General features: G+C 27.8%; 1 protein-coding gene across 1 annotated transcript; it reads right to left on the bottom strand.

Annotated features, from left to right (window-relative positions):
* Positions 1 to 16,204: 16,204 nt before the first annotated feature.
* Positions 16,205 to 17,572, bottom strand: LOC114177434 (transcription factor PRE6-like). The gene is made up of 2 exons (XM_028062767.2): positions 17,004 to 17,572; positions 16,205 to 16,553 (listed from the first exon to the last, which is right to left on the bottom strand). Exons 1-2 carry the CDS (start codon positions 17,130 to 17,132, stop codon positions 16,401 to 16,403), a joined length of 282 nt encoding a protein of 93 aa, XP_027918568.1. The 5' UTR covers positions 17,133 to 17,572; the 3' UTR covers positions 16,205 to 16,400.
* Between the last annotated feature and the right edge of the window lie 2,793 nt (positions 17,573 to 20,365).

Here is a 20,365-nt window from a genome sequence, read left to right as displayed (position 1 = left end):
TTCACCTATGCAAGCGTAACACCCAAACTAGTTTCATCCACTACCCCATCGTCCTCTCTGTTTCACCATCATTCATCACCATATAACCAAACAGATTCTCACCATTTTTACTCGTATATCCTAACACAGTTTGGATCATTAATACACCAGAAAACTTATCACCACCTTCTTCCCGTCGCACTCAACATAAACACAAGATTCCTCCATCATCATTTTCACATTCACCTGCATAAAAAACCAAAATAAAAGAAAGATTCACTATCCTCCATTGTTAGCCACCGCTCCAACGTTTTCACAACACACCAAACCCTCGCATCTCAAAACCCAAAAATCCAAATTCCATAAAGAGAAATAGAGAAGAAAGTCGGCGAGTCAGACTTTGAATGGGCTGAATGATGGCAGCTCTGTCATGGTTGGGAGCACTGTAGTGGGGCTCTATGATGCGGATTCCAAACCTTGGTGACTCGTGCAAGAAGAAGAATGAGAGGCTTGGGGCGCAGCGGAGACGATTTGGGTCGCGAAGGCTAGGAGGTGTCGTGAGGGAGAGCTCAGCTTTAGTTAGGTTTTTGTTTTTTTTTTCTTTGAGAGAATAAAGGAAAGTGGCCTCTCTTCTCTTTTTCTTCGCACACCCCTACCCACTGCATGCACCCCTTCTTTGTATTTCAATTGGGTCTATTTTACTGTTCTTCATATACTCCCCATTTTACTTACCCGCACCCCTATGTCTTATTTTTGTTGAGTTTGTTTACTTCCTCGCGCACCTCCACAATTACTAATCCCACACCCCTGCACACACTTTTCACTCCTATTTTGGGCTTTTTTTATTTTACTTCATGCACCTCCCACTAATTACTTTATGCACTTCCCAGTAATTACTCATGCACCCTTATATCTTGTTTTCCACTTTTATCTTTTTTTAAATAAACTTCACATTTTTATTTTCTTTTCTAAAAAACAAAAATATTCTTTTTCATTTTATTGTGTTTGTCCGGTCGTCCGCACTGTGTGACACTCATTTTCAAAAATACTAAAAATAGTTTTCTTTATCTTTTAGTGTCTGTCTGACTGCACGTGTCGTGTGACACGTATTTTTAAGTAATTCAAAAATACAAAATATATAAAATTTCAAAAAATATAAAAACATCAACATTTTCAAACAAAGATATCTTCTTTTAAGAACTACATGATCCTTGATTCTCCACCGCGAGATACGTAGGAGCAAGGCCAACCCTTGTCAAGTTCACTTCCAAAAATATCAAATCATTTTCTCAAATAGTTTTCCAAATATCTTTTTAAGAACTACGTAACCCTGATTTCTCATTTTTTATGAGAATACGTAGGACCAAGGTCAATCCTTGTCGGGCCCAAAAAATTAAAAAAAATATTTTTGTTTCTTTTTAGCATTTTTTTGTCTTATTATTTTTGGGGAAAATTCACATTTTGAAAACCACATCGACTTTGCATTTTTAATTAAAGGTACCGCCCTTGGGCGGGCGCTGTAGGGTGCTAATACCTTCCCTACGCGTAATCGACTCCCGGATCCAAAATCTGGTTTTTTGCAGACTTGTCTTATCTTTATGGTTTTCCATAGTTTTCCAGAATAACTATGGTGGCGACTCCTAATCTCTTTTCAAACTCATTTTCTTTTTTTTGGTTCGTCGTCCCGTCGCGATATCGGTTGTGACATTAGGTCCACAACAGACCATTAATTGACCAATCCAACCCATCATGAACCGTTCATCAGAAACCCAAAATTACCTATTATCCATAAAATACATAATCATGTGTAATATAATTTACACTAACAAATAACATAATTTATTGATTAATGTTAATCCACAATAATAACAAAATAGAGAATAATAATTTTATATAATAAAATTATATAAATAAACATTATCTTATATGTTGTGACACATGAGATTGAAACACATCTCCATTGATACAATAAAAAATTAGTAAATGAAACAGTACTTAATACTTTGAAATTTCCTGGTATTAAGACTTGTTTGAATTATATTAAGGGTAAGCAAACAAACAAATGTAGAGAATATTTTTTTTTCAATACCTTTTCATATGATAGTTTGTGTAATTTTATACACATTGCAATACCAATGTAATCTTAGTCTTAATTGTAATCAATAATATAAAGAAGAAATTGGTCAAGATAACAACACACTGCAGGAATTAAATCAGAGCATATGAAAGCACAATATTAATCATCGTTAGTAATATTGATTCTAATCATTAGAATAAATATTGCTTCTAATTATCATAATCATATCATTATTTTCTCCATCCGAAATAGAGGTGTAGAAAAGCAAAGAGTGATAGTAAGAATGACAAAGAGGTGGTAGAAAATCAAAGGACAATGTGGATGGAAAAAAATTTGGGCTAAAAAATAAAAATCAATGTGTAAAAGGTAAACACAAATTGAAGATTGGAAATGTCAAAAAAGGATTAAGCCTAATCAAACAAAAAATTTTCTTTTTTCTTTTTTCCTTTATTTATTTTAAAATTAAATTAAAATTCAAAGAAACTTTTATTTCATTCTTTTTATTAAACCTATTTTATTTTTATTTTAAAAAAAAAGATTTTTATTAAGTCGGCAAAATTAGGTATCAATAATTGCCCCTCTTTACTTGGATTTTGCTCGATAATATGACAATTTGACATTTTCATAATATCAGAGTAAAAACGAGTAAAGATATAGACATTGATTTCTTCTAGTTTTAAAATGAAACAAAGATGACCAAACATGAATAAGAAAACACTAAGCTTAAACGAATATTATGATTGATCCATGACGAAAGTCCCGACCCAAAAACCTTATTTTCAAATTTTGATTTTATGAGAAGCAGATTAGATCCATCTCAAGGAGAGGGTCTATCCAAAGGATTCGATGATCATTACCATAAATAGAATTAAATAGATTGTTTTTTTGTTTTTAATCAAAATAAATTAATAAAATAGTACCTTTTTTACCTAAAAAAGTATTTTGTCGAACTTTATTAAAGTTATGTTTGTTAAGATATCATTATCCTTACTTATAATAGAGAGTCAATATGCAAAAGGAGAACCTGGATTCGATCATCATTCCCAAAATGAGAATCCTTATTTGAGAGGAGAACCTAGAGTTTACTAAGACACCTTGAAAATAGAAACAAAATGCACCTGATGCCCAACACTTGGCACTCAGTACCTTGCACCTACTACAACCCCAATGGTATTGTGACAGTCAATAACTTCCGTGAAGAGGATATGGATGAGAGTGTTAAACTTAGAGATTCCTCTTCTAAGAAAAATGAAAAGTCAACAACTTTTGAATGTTTGAAATATTTTACTAGGATTGGGGTTGGTGATGATTGAAAAGAGAGGGCAAGGTGTAATGGATGCAACAAAAAATACATTATTAGTGGAAAAAAGTACGACACTTCTCCTTTGAAGTGTCACATTGAGAAATGTGGAAAACTTAAATGTGAAGATATGAGCCAAATAATAGTGGACGGGCAAGGAAAGTTAAAAGCAAGAAAAATAGATCAAATGGTTTCTTGTGAGTTGTGTGCCAATTTAATTATTTAGCACGATTTACCATTCATCTTTGTTGAGTATGAAGTGCTTAGAACTTAGATAACTTATCTGAATCTTGATGCATGTTTTGTTTCTAGAAATACGATAAAGAGTGATGTTTTGTAAATACATATGAAAGAAAAAAACATGCTAAAGGAAGAGTTTAGGAAAATTAGAAATAGTATTTGTTTGACATCTAACTTGTGGACTTCTTTAACTAGTGAGGGTTATATTGCTTTGACAACACATTATGTTGACACAAATTGGAAATTGTGCAGTAAAATTTTAAACTTTTGCCACTTCCCTCCACCTTACACTGGATTTGAGTTGTCAAAGAAAATAAATGGATTCTTACATGACTGAGGAATTGAGAAAAGAATATTTTCTTTGACTTTGGATAATGCATCTACTAATGATGTTCTTATCAAAACTTTAAAAAGTGAGCTTCTTTTGCAAAATTTTTTGGTTTGTGATGGTGAATTTTTTCATGTGCGTTGTTGTGCACACATTTTAAACTTGATTGTGCAAGAAGGATTGAAAGCCTTTGGTGATTCTTTAGATCATATTAGGGAGAGCATAAAGTATGTTAGAGGTTCTAAAAGTAGAATGATGAATTTTAAACAATGTGTTGAGAAAATAAGGGACATTGATGCCGAGACTGCTTTGTGTATAGATGCTCCTACAAGGTGTAACTCTACTTTGTTTTATGGTTGAAAGTGCCCTAAAATATCAACATGTGTTTGCAAGCTTGCACTTAGTTGACGAGAATTATAAGTACTACTTGTCTGTGGAGAAATGGAGGAGAGTTAAAAAAAATTGTGTTTTCTTGTTACCCTTTTATGAGATTACAAATCTAATTTATGTCTCAAGTTATCCTACATCAAACCAGTACTTTTTACAAGTTGGGAACATCCAAACCCTTTTAATGGAAAGTTTAAAAGATGAAGACCAAGTTATCATAGATATGGCAGAAAGGATAATGGTCAAGTTTGATAAATACTGGGATGAATATAGCAATGTCCTTGCATTTGGGACAATTTTAGACCCAAGGATGAAGTTGGAAACTTTGGGATATTGCTATGAGAAGATAGATTCTCTTACTTGGGAAGTAAAGTTAGAGAGGATGAAAGAAAATTTATACAATAACTCAAATTGATGAAGTATAGAAGTCGTCTATTGTCAAAACATGTTGAAGCAATAATTTGTACTTATAGTTGGAAGCATGGGTTTTGTGAATATGATAACTTTTCTAATTTAAATTCTAATATAATATTTTTTCATAAACAATCTTTTATATTCTAACTTATTTTTTCAATTCCATTCCATATGATATTTAAAGATGATGATGTTGATAAAGATGGAAGAGCGGAGGAGAGTTCTTCTAAGGATGCATCTAATAACCCTGAAAAGGAAATTGATGAAGATCGAAGGTATTTTAATCATGCTTTGTGTAACCATTGTGTTTTTCTTTACATGTAGCCATATATTATAAATTTATAATGAATTATAAATTTGAACATTTTAAACAAATAAGGACCAGAGTGAACAATGTTTATGAAAATTATGACCAATAATATATTTAAACTTATATATATATATATATATATATATATATATATATATATATATTTATGGAAGATACTAAATTTTAAAGACTTTTAGCAAAATGTAACCCTTCTTTACATGCACAATTAAATAATTAAATCTATATAAAAACATTAAACTTGATGTATTTAAGAAAATCAATAATCTACTATCAATATTAATTTAATTTATTGATACTAGAAAGTGAATGCCGGTGTACATATTTTTTATAACACTCTATTTAAAAATATGTAAATTTTGAGTCCAATATGTATATTTTAGTATTATTCTATGACACTTATTTTTATATTTATCTTTTAGTTTCTACGTATTCACTAAAAAAAATTCACCACAATTTTATATTATCTTTTAGTTAGGTATTCACTAAAATAATTTTTGATAATTAAATCAGTGGCAAAAATTAAAAATATTTAGCAACTGTTATATTCTGGTAGTTAAATCAACAACACAAATAAAATAATGACCATGACCATTTTTATGTACATAATTGTACCAACTTATATACAATATTTTAACCAATTTGTAAATAATTTTTTAAATTATTATTACTACTAGAAATTCTAATTTGCATGGGATTTTTCATGCAAATTTGTTAAAAAAATTTGTATAAATAGACTTTTTTCTGCCATTTTCTCTAAGAATTTTAATTGGCAGGTAATTCCTTCGTGGGTAATCATTTCTTACAAAATTATAAAATTTGCAAGTATTTCCTATAAAATTTGTTGCGAAAAGTGTTTTATACAAAATATTTTGCAAGAAAATTTGTAGCAATTTCTTGCAAATATTTTTTCACAACAAAATTTGTAAGTATTTCCTACAAAAAAAAATTCAAAACAAAATTGATAGGAAATATGAGTTTTTTTAGTAGTGTATAAATACTATAAATATAATTTTGTTAAATAAAAAATAAACTTATGAGATTTAATGTTATCATAAAGACCAAAATTTATGATATTAAAACAAATTCAAAGAGTTAGGGATGTGTGAAAATATCATCCAACACTAATAATTCAAGAAAGGAAAAACAAAGAAATAATGATGAAAAACATAAAGGCCTAATTAAAATTAAAAAATTACCTAGAATTTGTTTAAGATCACTTCATAACATCCTCTGAGTTGCTGAATTTCAACATGGGACTTCCAACAACATTGTCCCCAAGGCAAATAATGTCACACTTTAATCTCAATCCCCAACTGCAAAGCAATACAACAATCAACAAACATTATCATGGTCATAGACATTATAACGTCTAACTTATCAATTTATTCATTTGAAACAAGAGGTGAGAGAGAGGGATGGGAATATGAGAGGGTTTCATAGATGAAAGGAAGAATAAAGAGTTAACCAATGATTTTTTATTTTTGACAGGGCATAAGAGAGTTTAAAAATATAAAAAAGAGAGAGATTTAGGAATTAATTTAGTGATTGTTATAAAATGAAGGAGAGAAAGAGAATAGAGGGTAGAGACTGATTTTTCTATGTGTCATTTATCAATAGGAGAAATCTCTATTTATAGATACAAAAGATAACCTAAGGGATAATACTCAATGGTTACAATACTAATGATAACATCAATAGCAATCAATCATAGGTAACTGCTACCAACTCAATGGACATCCATAAATTTCATAACACCCCCCCTTGGGTGTCCATTAATCAAAGAATGTGTCTCGTTAAAACCTTACTAAGAAAAAACTTTGGGATAAAAACCTAGTCAAGGAAAAAGAGTACATCATTCTTCATTCTTTGATATAATATTATTCATCACATCTTCTATTTCTCCCCCTCATGTAAACTTTCATTTTTAAGATGTCGGAGCCCAATCTTGTGAAGAAATATCTTGTTTGTGATCAATCGTTATGAGGATCAGATAAATAACCTGCATCTACATAACTAATTTGATTTTGAATCATTTGGATAAAATAAGGCTATATTCAAAGTACCCTAAAGGTAACGAAATATATGTTTTACACTAATTCAATGTCTTAGGTGAAGAATTATATCTTGCTTAACAAATTTATAACAAATACTATATCAAGTCGAGTGTAATAAGCAAAATACATTAGTGCTCTTATAACATTAAAAATATGGTATTTCTTAACCAACAAGTTCTTCATCATTGTGAGGTCTAAAAGGGCATTTGTCAACATCTAACAACCTCACAATTGAAGTGCAAAAATGATATAACTTGTCCATATAGAACTTTTTAAGCACCTTCATTATATAAACCTCTTGATGTACAGAAACACTTGTATTTAAATGCTCAATTTGTAATCATAAATAAAACTTTGTACTTCCAAGATCTTTTATCTCAAATTATTTATTTAAGCAATCAATTACCTTTGTGAACTCATTAGGAGTTCCAAAATTGTTTATGTTATATGCATAAACAACAATTATGACGAATTCATTTTTTGATATTTTCACATAAATACAACGATAAGTACCTTTCTTTTAATAAGTACTTACAAGGACAATTATACATCTTGATTGCTTTAATCCATAAAAGGGACTTGTTCAATTTTATTGAATAACTCACTTTAGAATTTGCATTTTGGGTAAATTAAATTCTTCAGGGATTTTCATATAATTATCATTCTTTATAATATTGTTTTACGCAAAAATCCATTTGTACTCAATGAGTTTTACACCTTCAGGTGTACGGACTATAGGTCCAAAAACCTTTTGTTTAACAAGAAAATCTAATTTTGTTTATATTTCATCTTTCCATTTGGCCAATCATTTCTTTATCGACAATCTTGATCCTCATTGTCACTCATAACATTCATCGTTATATTATATGCTAAAACATCGTCAACATTGACTTTGGTTCCATATTATCTTATTCATGACATAATTTATTGAGATCTCATCATTTTCAACAATTTCAGGTACTTGTGGTTCTTCTGGAACCAAGGTTCTTCTAGAACCAAGGTTCTTCTGAAACCAAATTATTAATTATGTCAAATGAATCTTTTGTGATTTACACCTCCTCGATTAGGTCATCCTGTCTTTTTAGCTCCTTTTCTCATTCGAGGATTTTTATCTTTGGAATCAATAGACTTACCACGCTTTAATCGTGTTATGAATTAGTATCAATTATATTTGGAGCATTTAGCAGTTGGTATATGTGATTTAATTACCCTATTTACGTCAGTAAAAAATATTTGATAATTGATTGACTAATTTGTGAATGAATTATCATTTGAATTTCAAGTTCACATTCTTTTGTATGAGGATCAAGAGAGATAATGATAATTCATTCCAACCAATATCTTTATGCAAAATTGTTTTCTTTCTCCCCCTAATGTTGGAAAAACTTATTCATCAAAAATGATAGTTGACAAATCAAATTGTAAATATGTCTCCTATCCAACATATATTCTCAATTGTCTCTAAAGACTCATCATAGTCCCTTTTGGTGGGGAAATTCGACTATATACAAAAATTCTTAAATGAGAAAATTAGGTTATTGACCAAAAACCAACTGCATAATAGAGTAATTATGATAACTTATTGGCTTGATGCGAATAAATATTAGCATGTAAAATTGTATATCTCCAAGTAGTCATTGAAAGATTAGCTCTCATAAGTAATGGTCTTGCAACCAGCTTTAGACGTTTTATTCATAATTCTACAAGTCCATTTTGAGCATGAACATATGTTCTACTAGATGTTCAACTTCAATTCCAATTTACATACAATACTCATGAAAAATATAAGATGTAAATTCACCAACAATATCAAGACAAATTTTCTTAAATGCATAATCTGGGAAGTGATCTCTTAACTTAACTAATTGTGCTAATACTTTGCAAATGTTTGATTGCAAGTTGATAATAAACAAAAATGTGACCATTTAGTTGATGCATCAATTAAATTTTGAAATATCTAAATGATCCACATGATGGGTGCATTGGACCACAAGATCATATTGTATTCATTTCAAAAGATGAGATTGACTCATTTCTAAAGTTTTTTACTGATGGTCTTATTATCAACTTTCCTTGTAATCATGTATTACATGAGAAATCATTGGATTGAAGAAGTTTTTGACTCTTAAGTGGGTGTCCACAAGAGTTTTCAACTATTTTTCGCATTATGATAAATCTTGGATGACCCAACTGATCATGCCAAATAAGAAATCCCTTTTTTATTCGTAAACTCCAGATTTACAATTGCATTTTCAATTGTACTAATATATGTTTAGTACAAGCCACAAGAGAAAATTGACAATTTCTCCAATACACATTTTATTTATTTTTATTCAACCCAAGTCCATTGAAATAAAGATATTTCATATCTCCTTCATTGTTTATCTTAATATGATATCTATTTAGACAAATATCTTTATAACTTAATAAGTTTTTATTAGACTTCTTCGTAGAAGTGTAGTAGCTCTTTGGGAGCCTTCAAAACATTATTTGTGATATAAAAATAATGATAATATTGACTTCTCGAGTAGCCAAATATGAGGAAAATAAATTAATAATCTTGAGAGTTTAATTATTGCACTATCAGCAAAATACAGTATATTTAGTCTATCCAATATTACTCCATATCAAAATGATTATATATATATATATATATATACACATATATATACACACACATATATATATATATATATGTATATATATATATATATATATATATATATGTATATATATATAATTAAATTTTAATGAACTTAATAACCTCAACTTGTTACAGGTATCATCCAAAATTAATAAACTTTGCAAGTCATATATTATCAAATAATATCAAATAAAACTAAGTATAAAATATCATATCCAAAATCTTTAAACCTTTATATGTGTATACTATAGTAAAATTAGAACCACAGATCCATATCAAAACTCTTCACATTCTTACAAAAAAAAATATTTAGTTTTTTTAATATGTCATTTAATGCAATCTGAATTTACCCTTTATATTTTAATATTAATCAAGTTCAAATTTATTACCTTCCAAAATCTAAATTTTCTACACCTAAAAATGCATGGTCTCTTTCATTATTTTATTTAAAAGTTACGTCATTGTCCCTTGTTACGTTAATTGGCTGCACAAATTCAATTGCATCCACCAATACAATTTCAAACAATTAATGCACCATAAATCCAATATTTTTCTCCATTTAATCTATACACGTAAATGCACAAGTGATGACCTTTTCTATTCAACATTTACAAATCTGCAATCAATAAATCAATAAATTTCAACATTTATATTTCTATCATGTGACATTATAAATATTTTTAGGGATGACTTTTTCAATTACCATCCATATTCCCTATGTAATACTAATTCACGTGACATCCAATATTAGAAAAATACTAATATTGTATATTCACACTTTTATAACAATTACTATAATATATATATATATATATATATAATAATAATAATAAAATGTTCATTATACACTCATCACACATATACATCTCATAATACAAAAGAAAAAATTGATTCTTACGTATGCATAACCAACATCAAACATGCATATTTTATATACTAATAATGCCATAGAGAATTCACCTTAAATTAAATTATAATAAAAATAATTTTATATATAAAACTATATTTTATACTATCACATAAAAAATTCTTCTGTCATTTTATAAAATAAAATTCTTAATACTTTCATCACCAATAAGATGATCAATGTTTCCATATTGCATTCCATTTAGTTTAGCTAAGAAAAAAAAAACAATATCAAGATGAGTGACATCCATATGACCAAAATCAAAATCATCATCTTTATAAACACAAAGTGTGTTTCTATATTCTTATCCTTGATTTTTAGGATGTTTTTATGTAAGACAAGTACGACCCAAATGGCCTTTACCACCGTAATGATAAATTATATTTTTATATTATTTGTCATTGTTTTCATCTTTTTCTTTTCTCCTTTTCATACTATTGTTCCACTTCTGATGACAAAATCTCTCTTTAAAATTTCCTTTATGATCACAAAAATATGGATCAGATGTTGCTGCATTCACTTATGGGAATAAAGCATAATCAATTTAGTCTCATGGATGTTGTTGCATTAACTTTTGGGAATGAAGCATAACCCATTTGGTCTCATGATTTTTCATTAAAAACAACATGAAATCATTTGAGAATATTTGTGAAATACTTTTTTCATGATATTGTTGTTACAAGAGCAAATTATTGCCTAGATGCTTTATTTCCTCCTTCCTTTTTTTAGAGCATCGTCAAGACTCATTGCATCTAGATGTATTTCAGTCTCTAATACTAAAAAATATGAGTATTTTTTTTATAACATCAAGAGTCACAAATTCAAATTTGTAAGGTTTGACTTGTTTAAAACTGGTTCATAAAATATTGATAATAATCAAATTTTATTTATGAAACTATAAAATTAATATAGAAAATAATTAAAATAATCATAATAATAATAAGACAAATATGAAACTTGATAAAGTCAAATAACTTTTTATCACAACAAAATAAGAATATAAGACAAATTTGTCAATAAGGAAAGGATTAGAAAAAGCCCGGATTGAGGTACGCAAAGCATTGTCCATAAAGAGAAAACATCTCCACTAACTCAGTTGGACAGCCTTTGTGTTGATAACGTGTTATAAAATAAAGGAGAGAAGGAGAATAAAGGGTAGAGACTGATTTTTTGTATGTCATTTATCAATAGGAGAAGTCCTTATTTATAAATATAAAAGGCAACCCAAGGGATACAACTCAATGGTTACAATATTAATGATAACATCAATAGCAATCAATCATAGGTAACTGCTAGCAACTCAATGGACATCCATAAATTTCATAACAGTGATTAATTTTTATTTTTTTTATATATATTTGGTGATTACCATTTCTTCACTACAAGAAAATATTTAATTAGTAACTAATTTTAGTGACCAAAAGTTGTTAGTTACTATAATGACAAATTTAGATATCAATTTACAAAGTAAAAAATTATTGGTTACTAAAATAGATACTATTATGAATAAAAAATTATAATCGGTCACTAAATTGGTTTTTAAAATTAGTTATCATGATTTTTGCTACAAAGAGAAATTGGTCACTAAAAGTTAGCTACTTAGGTTTTGACTACCAAAATGACCTAGTTACTTAAAGATGGTAACACCAAATTTTCCAAATCCCTTGACACCAGATATTATCGCTGCTTTTAACCAGTTGGTAGACTAATGTGGTTAACAGTTTTGTAACCTTTCAAGGGACAACTTTCTCGACACTCACATTTGTGAACGTCCCTGATTCCCCCATTCTTTTTGGAAGGACCAATAATGATTACCTCTAATTGTTCACATCAATCCTCTCATTAACCTCTTTCCACTAGCCACTTGAAGAATAGTAGTATTAGTAGATAAAAAAAAGAAGTTATAAATAAATAATATTTCCTTTTCTTCCTAGAATAAAAAAAAATTACAGTATAAAATATGGTAGAATATATATATATATATATATATATATATATATATATATATATATATATATATATATATATAAAATGTACATCGACGGATCTTTCGAGTGATAAAGAGAGTCATGCTCCCCTTTCCCAATTTTTTTATATCTATATAATTTAATATAAAATTTTAAATATATTTTTTAAATTTTAATATTTTTAATATATTTTATATATTTGATATTCTAAATTTTTTTTATATCTATATATAAAGGAAAACTTTTGTTTTCACATTTTTAATTTTACCTTTAAAATATTTTTTAAATAAAATAATTATTTTATTAATATTATCTTTTAAATGAACGTTTATTTAATTTAACCATGTTTTATTTGAGTATTTTTTCAATCTTGACCATTATAAATGAAAATTAATTATAATAAAATTATAAGTTATTTTTATTTAATTGTATAATTATAATTATAATAATAATGATAATTATGTTATTTTTTATTATCATAAAATAAGTAAATACAATGTTTTTACTACTTTAAATAAAAATATTGGGATTAAATTATGCAATTTGTTTTTTTTAGTCTTAATTTGATTTTTTTTTTAAATTATGCAATTTGTTTTTTTCTCGTTAAATTTTTTGAATCAGATAAAGGATTTTTAATCAAAATTGAAGTTGTGAATAAGGTTGATTTGTTTTTTTTTTTTGTGTAATTGACATAATCCTAGTGTCAATTTTGATAAAAATTATTGCTCCACTTTAAAAAAATTTAATGAAAGAGATTAAATTGCATTGAATTTTAAAAAATCGCGACCAAATTGAGCAAAAATAAACTAGATGATCAACTTAACATTTTTTATCGCTAATTATCATATTATACGTATTTTGTGACACCAAATTTTGGGTTGCTAGTAGAATATTTAGTTCGGTCACTAAAAATATTACATTTAGCGATCAAACCTTTTTAATAAATTAGCATATTATACATATTTAGTGATCGCCAAATATACAAAACACACATTGGTCGCTAATTCAGTCACTAAAAAGTATTGCTTCCAATTTGTATAAATAACAACCAATTTAGTGACTAGAATTTAGCTATTGAAATGTTTGGTTGCTATTGTATAAATAATCAGTCACTATTTTAGTGACAAATTTGTAATAGATGTTGTTTGTTGGCTATTTTTCGGTCACAAATAATGACCTACTTATGTTGATCATTAATTTTAGTCGCTAAAATGACTTATTTTAATAGTGATTCATAATATATATATATATATATATATATATATATATATATATATATATATATATATATATATAAAAAGAAGATTTCTCTTTTTGTGTCCATTTTTCATTTTTTAATTTTACCCTCAATTATTATTTTAAAAGTTAATTATTTTATAATTATTTTTTCTTTAACCATTTTTTTTTATTTTTTTTATTTTGACCGTTATTCTAAAAACTTTCTTTAAACAGTTATTTTATTTAACAACTATTTTAAAATTTATTATATATATTTTAAAAATAAATATTATTGATCTTATAAAAATTAAAAAATCAGATACTCGTTAATATATATATATATATATATATATATATATATATATAATATGACAAAAACCTATAATTTATTCTTTATTCTTTCTCTTTATTAATTAAAAAGGTATTCAAATAACTTCATATACAACTAACTAATAATATTTTATAGGATTTAATTAAATTATAAATCTTTTTAAGTATTTTTAATTGAGACCTTACTAAATTTTTTTATTGAGTTATATTTTTCAACTGAGTTTTTGTCATTTATTTTTTTATTAAAAAAAGTGACATGCTTGTTATCTTAACTTTTCTTTTTTTTACTTTTTCTGTTAAAAAATCTAGATTTCTTGTTTAATATAAAATACAATTAATGTAAAACTACCTGTTGTCCTTGAAAACATATTGAATAATAAAATGGTCGCAATCTCCTATATTAATAGTGGTGATAGAGAAATTCTTTTTGGTTATTGTCACCGAAAACATTGAGAAGTATGATGATCTTGATATTTAACATGTTTTTAATTAAAACAATAAAAGTTACTTGTTTTACATGTCTTAACATGTGAAAACAAACGAACAAAATGAGAGAGTAAGATAACGGTCTCAATCACTTAGCTAATAAAAATATTAAACAATAAGAACTTAAATACTCAATATATAGACAAATAAATGTTAATATGAGTTCAATTGAAAATGTCTAAATTTATGAAAAGGTTGAAACTTAAATATTTTATAATAATAATATTTGAAAAGTAACTTAATTATATTATTATTATTATATTTTCTATTCTATATAAAAATAGGAAGTGTGAAAATATCATTACTTCTTTCTTTTTATAGAATATATATAATAATGATAAAAAAACATTAGAAGTGTTACAACTCATATATACAAAATAATATATATAACATATCCTTCGACCTATAACTTAATATTGTATTTTCTCTCCTCTAACTAATTAATTTTCATACATCAAATAAAGAAAAATCGGCCGAGAATTGTACAAATTGTAAATACAGATCAAAACAAAAACAATACGGTCTAAACATTACTTGTCAATTAATTACCATGCATTCCAAAACATAAAATCCCATATGCATCCCCACATGCGTATCTATCTATAGGTACCAGTCATATTTATGAACATGTCTGGGAAAGTTGTTTCATATTGTTTTTAGAAGTAATATTTTTCTTGCTCACTAATAGAAAATAATGGTCCGAGACGTTAACATATTAATATTTTAATCATGTTTCTTTTAGTTTTTTTTTAACTTAAAACATTAATATAGTAGTTGACAACTTATTTTTAAAGGTATTTTGACCATTAAAAAGTTACCTTTTATATTTATAAAGAATAAAAAAAATCAAAAGATAAAATAATGGACGTAAAATATATGTAAGAATTTGTTGGGTGTAAAAAATAATAGTACCCGTGATAAAATGATTTAGGAAGAGGGATGACATTCATTCCAAAGCAAGAAAGCCCAAAAAAACAAACACTTTTAAGAACTTCCATTTATTTCACTTTCACAGACTTACCGCTTACAATATATGAATTGTATTCGCAACTAGATTTAAAAAAATAATAATGTATTCACAATTATTGCTGAAGGTGTGTATCTACCAACAAAGTTGAGCACAATTAATAGATAGTGATCTTTGTCACTGAAACAATTACATTTATATTTCTGATTACGAAAAATTCGTTTATGATTCCTCTGAAGATGTTTGTATAATATGTAAAATAATTGAAATATGCAGTAGTTATCATTATCCGTATACATATGGTGCATATGAAGCAACAGAGAGATAATATATGTAAATGTAGATACAGTGATAAAGGTTGATGATGAATGATTCATTGTATACAGTGGTCCAACACTAATATCACGGGTTGGCCAGAAGAAATAACCGAAAATGGTGTGGGGGCAATGTCACATGTAATAGGTCAGGTTCAAACTTCACCCTTTAAATGGGTCCACACCAAAACCGCTGAGTTTCTCTAATAAGATACATTGCTATGTTCAAACTAAAGCACGTTGGAAGTAAATGAAAGGTGGTGAAGATGCAAGTTCATTTTATTTATAGTAATACAATTTGATGATAGTGAATAGAAAGTGTCTGATGAAAGTAGGTAAGGGCGAAGATGGAGCCCATGGTAACCTTTTTGGTTTGGTCTGAAAAACCAAAATGAACATGGACATGCACACGACACATAAGATTAAAGCTCTATGATAAGTATTAGAATATTAATTATTACATAAGTAAGCTCCTAATAATGGCTGCTTGGGCACTGTTGGAGTCTGTGGTGGCCAAAAGTTGTGACAAGCGGTCACTTAGGTCATCAACCTCTCGGTGCAAGCTTTTGATGTAGTTGCAAGTCTCCTGCAACACCTTAGAAGCTGAAACCTACACAACAACCAAAACAATTATAGAAACTAATAATTTCATTATTTCCCACATTTATTTTTATTTTATTTTTTTGCATTTAATGACACTAAGAGTATATACATATATATATAGTGAATGATGGGAAGAGGGAATATCCAAGTCCCACAGCCTCACAAGTTGTGGGTAAAATAACATTAAAGGGAGGGCACACGCGTGACTTATCTAGCAAGGCCAACCAAAGCCACAGAAAATCTGTGTTTTTGTGTCTTGTGCATGTGACTTGTTCGTGTAAGAGAGAGAATGGTGAAAGAGATAGGAACTAAATAAGAAAAACAACAACTACTACTAGTATTATTAATATTATTCTAAAAATGCTTATGTACGTCTCACTAAGTATTAATCAGGGTGCAAGAGTAGAGGAAAAACAATGAGAGAGAAAGTGAAAGAAAAAAGATTAGTTAGTAGTACCTTGTCGGAACGTCTAGCGCGAAGCTCAGGGATAAGGTGTTGTAACTTGGAAACGAGATCAGTGATCTGAGCATCAGTGATCTGAGTGGAAACTGGCGTTTGTCTGGAACGAGATCTTCTGGAGGACATTGTTAATTAAAGGTAGTGTGAATGATGAGTGTGTCAGAAATAGTGGTTGATTTGGTGATGATAAGTGAAAGAAAAAGAGGTAGATAGATAGATATATAGAAAACGTGTGTGCCCTGTGAAGTGAGAAGTGAGAAGTAGTACTAACTGAGTTCAACTACTAACAACTAAGCTAGCTAGGGTAGAGGGTAGAGGGTAGAGGAAGTAGCAACTACTACTTCTTGGGGTTGGGGTGCCTCAGAAAGGGGAGGAATAGGAAGTGAATTTGTCAGGGTGAGAAAAGGAAGCTAGGTAGGTAGGTATATAGAATTGGGGAATATTGAAGGGAGAAAACAGGTGTTGTTTGAGTTGAGTTTGAGAGATGAAAAGTATGAAGAGAGAGAGAAGAGGGTAGAAATGAGTGAGAGAATGTGTCAGTGGGTGTTGGAAGTTGAAGAGGACAAGTGCATGGGAAAGGCTTTGGGGGTGGGGATCTTGTTAAATAGGGTTATGTTATGTGTGTTTCTCCAATAATAATATTTTTTTTCAAACAAAATCATCGTTTTTTTTCTTGAATTTTTTAATAAAAATTAAAATTAATTTTTTTTGAAATTTTTTACCTAAATTAGTCTTTCAACCGGGTAAATACGTGTATTTAGTCATTTTAATCAAATTTTAAGTTTATTTAACGTTTCAAACACATTTTATTATAATATTTTAATTTGTTTACATTGTTTGACACATATTCATTTCAATGTTAAATGGAAAATGAGAAATACGTTTGAAACGTGAAATAAATTTAAAAAAATTGATTTAAAAGACTAAATTCACGTATTTTTAAAAATAAGAAACTAAATTTGTTCAAAGTTTCTAAGAAAGACTAATTCTAATTTTTATTAAAATTTGAACATGTTTGAAATACAAAATAAATTTAAAAAATTAGTTTAAAGGACTAAATTTATACACCTATAAAAATAAGAAATTAATATGATTCAAATTTTTTTAAGAAAGACTAATTTTAACTTTATTAAAAATTGAAGAATAAAAATATATTTAAAAATCTTTTAATTAAATAAATATATTTAAATTAACAATATAGTTTTGAATAAGAAAAGTTGTTGTGATTGTGAAAATATCGTTCCTCGTATGAGAGAGAGAAAGCAAGTGGAAGGTGGGTTAAGGGAAGTGTGCTTGTTCAGCCAACTACGCGGGACCTGTGTGTGTCAGTCTCACCACACAACCCCATGTTATGTTATTACTCCCTTGTCATTTTAATCATTTCACTTTCCTTTCTTTTTCCTTTCAAACTTAACTTAAGAACAAACCAGTAACCACTCTTCATTGCCTACCCTCAATCTAGTAGGCCACTTCCCAGACAAATTTTAGGGATCAAATCTCACTTTAAGGACTTCCCTTTTCAATACAAAGAAAAAAAAAAACTTCTTTTTATCATTTTTAAGACAACTATATTATAAAAGGTTTTATACCAAAAGTTACCACATAACATTTTTTTCTAAGAATAAATTAAAATTAATTTATGTATAGATTAAAAAACGTCTTTTAAAGAAATAAATTTAAAGTAAGATTTTTTTTCTTTTGCAAATGTAGATAAATTATACTTATTTTATAAAAACGAAAAAAAAACCTTACTCTTTTTATGAAAAAATTATACATACATGTTTGTAGTAATATTTGTTTATTTATTCAGACAACCGATATTGATTCATTAGAAATTGATAAAGACAGGAATGTTTTGTGGAAGTTAACAATTTTTTTATGTTCATAAACTTCCAATAAGTAAGCAGATTGTTTAGACAACATGCAAACAAAAATGTTTTAGATTTATGGATAAACATTGTTGGAAGTAAGAAAGAAGTTAGTTATGGAAAGGAAGATAGGGTTTTTTTAAGAAATGCTGGTCCCAACCAAGATTAATCCAAAGTAGTAAACTTTTAGTGAGTGGTGATAGACAAATGTGCCTTAGACCTTATTTCCATTGGAAAGGCTAGAAAAATGACACTACTTGAAAGTGAAGTTTAAGTCTTTTAAATAACATAATTCTTTTTCAGTATTTGGGATTTCCAATTTTTATTGGTACACACAATAAATATCCTAAAAGAGAGATGTTTTATTACTATATATATGTGTAGAAATACTACGAGTAACAAAAATATAAGACTTCAATTTCAGACCACTAAATAAAATGTTATCTCAGTAGTTTAAAATTTTTAAATAATTAATATTTTTTTCCAGAAAAGCATTTATACGTCACTAGTAAAAGAGAAAAACAATAAGAGTTTGAAAGAGAAATGTTGTGTAGTTGTTGTGTTCATGTGGCTGTGGTTCCAATCACATGATCCATATAATAATATTATCCTCAAAAAGATATTGCCCAATTTTTCTGTATAATGCAGATATTTTTTTTTTATTTTGAAACAAATTGCTTATGAAAATACCATTTAAAAACTTTATTTGCGTATAAATAAAAAGTAAGTATGTCATACATTGCGCATGGTTATAAATAAATAAAAATATCACAGGGCATACAAAAGTAGTCATCCAAAGAAAATAAATAAATAACATTAGACTACATGTGTAGATTAAAAACATTAAGAGTAATTAAAGAAACTATTACACAAGCTAGTATCTATCGCTAAATATGCCATCTAATTTAGTCGCTAATTTATTCAAAATCTCAAGCCAAATATGTGAGAAGCCGTACAAATCAATTTTAAACTAACATTTAATCATAACTTTAATGACTTTAAATAACCACCATATATTTTTACATATATAGTTATAACTTATGAGTCCAATTTCTTTATTGAGGTTTGTGTGTTGTACTTTACTGAATATTAAAAACAATGTTTTGATAATTTAAATATATTTTAAAACTTCAAAATTAATGGTCATGTATTTTGAAAGCACAACATAGGAATAGCAATCCAAAAAAAAAAATTAGAAGAGAATCCAAACTCATCGATCATGGGAGATAAAATACTTTAAATAGTGACTACAAATTGTGACCATAGGAAACTTTAACATTAGTGGTGGACATGTTGTTATGGTATAACAAAAAATGAAAGCATATAAAATGCGATTTACCTCATGAAGTCTATGTTCGAGGGAGGGGCCGATCAACCAAATCTTCATCATAATGTGGATGCAAATGACTGGTACCCGTTGAAATATTTGTTGTCTGTCTTTCCAACATTAAGACTAAATGTCAGCTTGATCAATTTCATTTGTTCTTCCAT

The sequence above is a fragment of the Vigna unguiculata genome, chromosome 3, assembly GCF_037176805.1.
Source record: "Vigna unguiculata cultivar grain cowpea cultivar isolate G323 ecotype 2 chromosome 3, ASM3717680v1, whole genome shotgun sequence".
Taxonomy (NCBI): domain Eukaryota; kingdom Viridiplantae; phylum Streptophyta; class Magnoliopsida; order Fabales; family Fabaceae; genus Vigna; species Vigna unguiculata.
The sequence above is the reverse complement of the archived record's forward strand: the minus strand, read 5'-3'. Positions and strand labels throughout refer to the sequence as shown.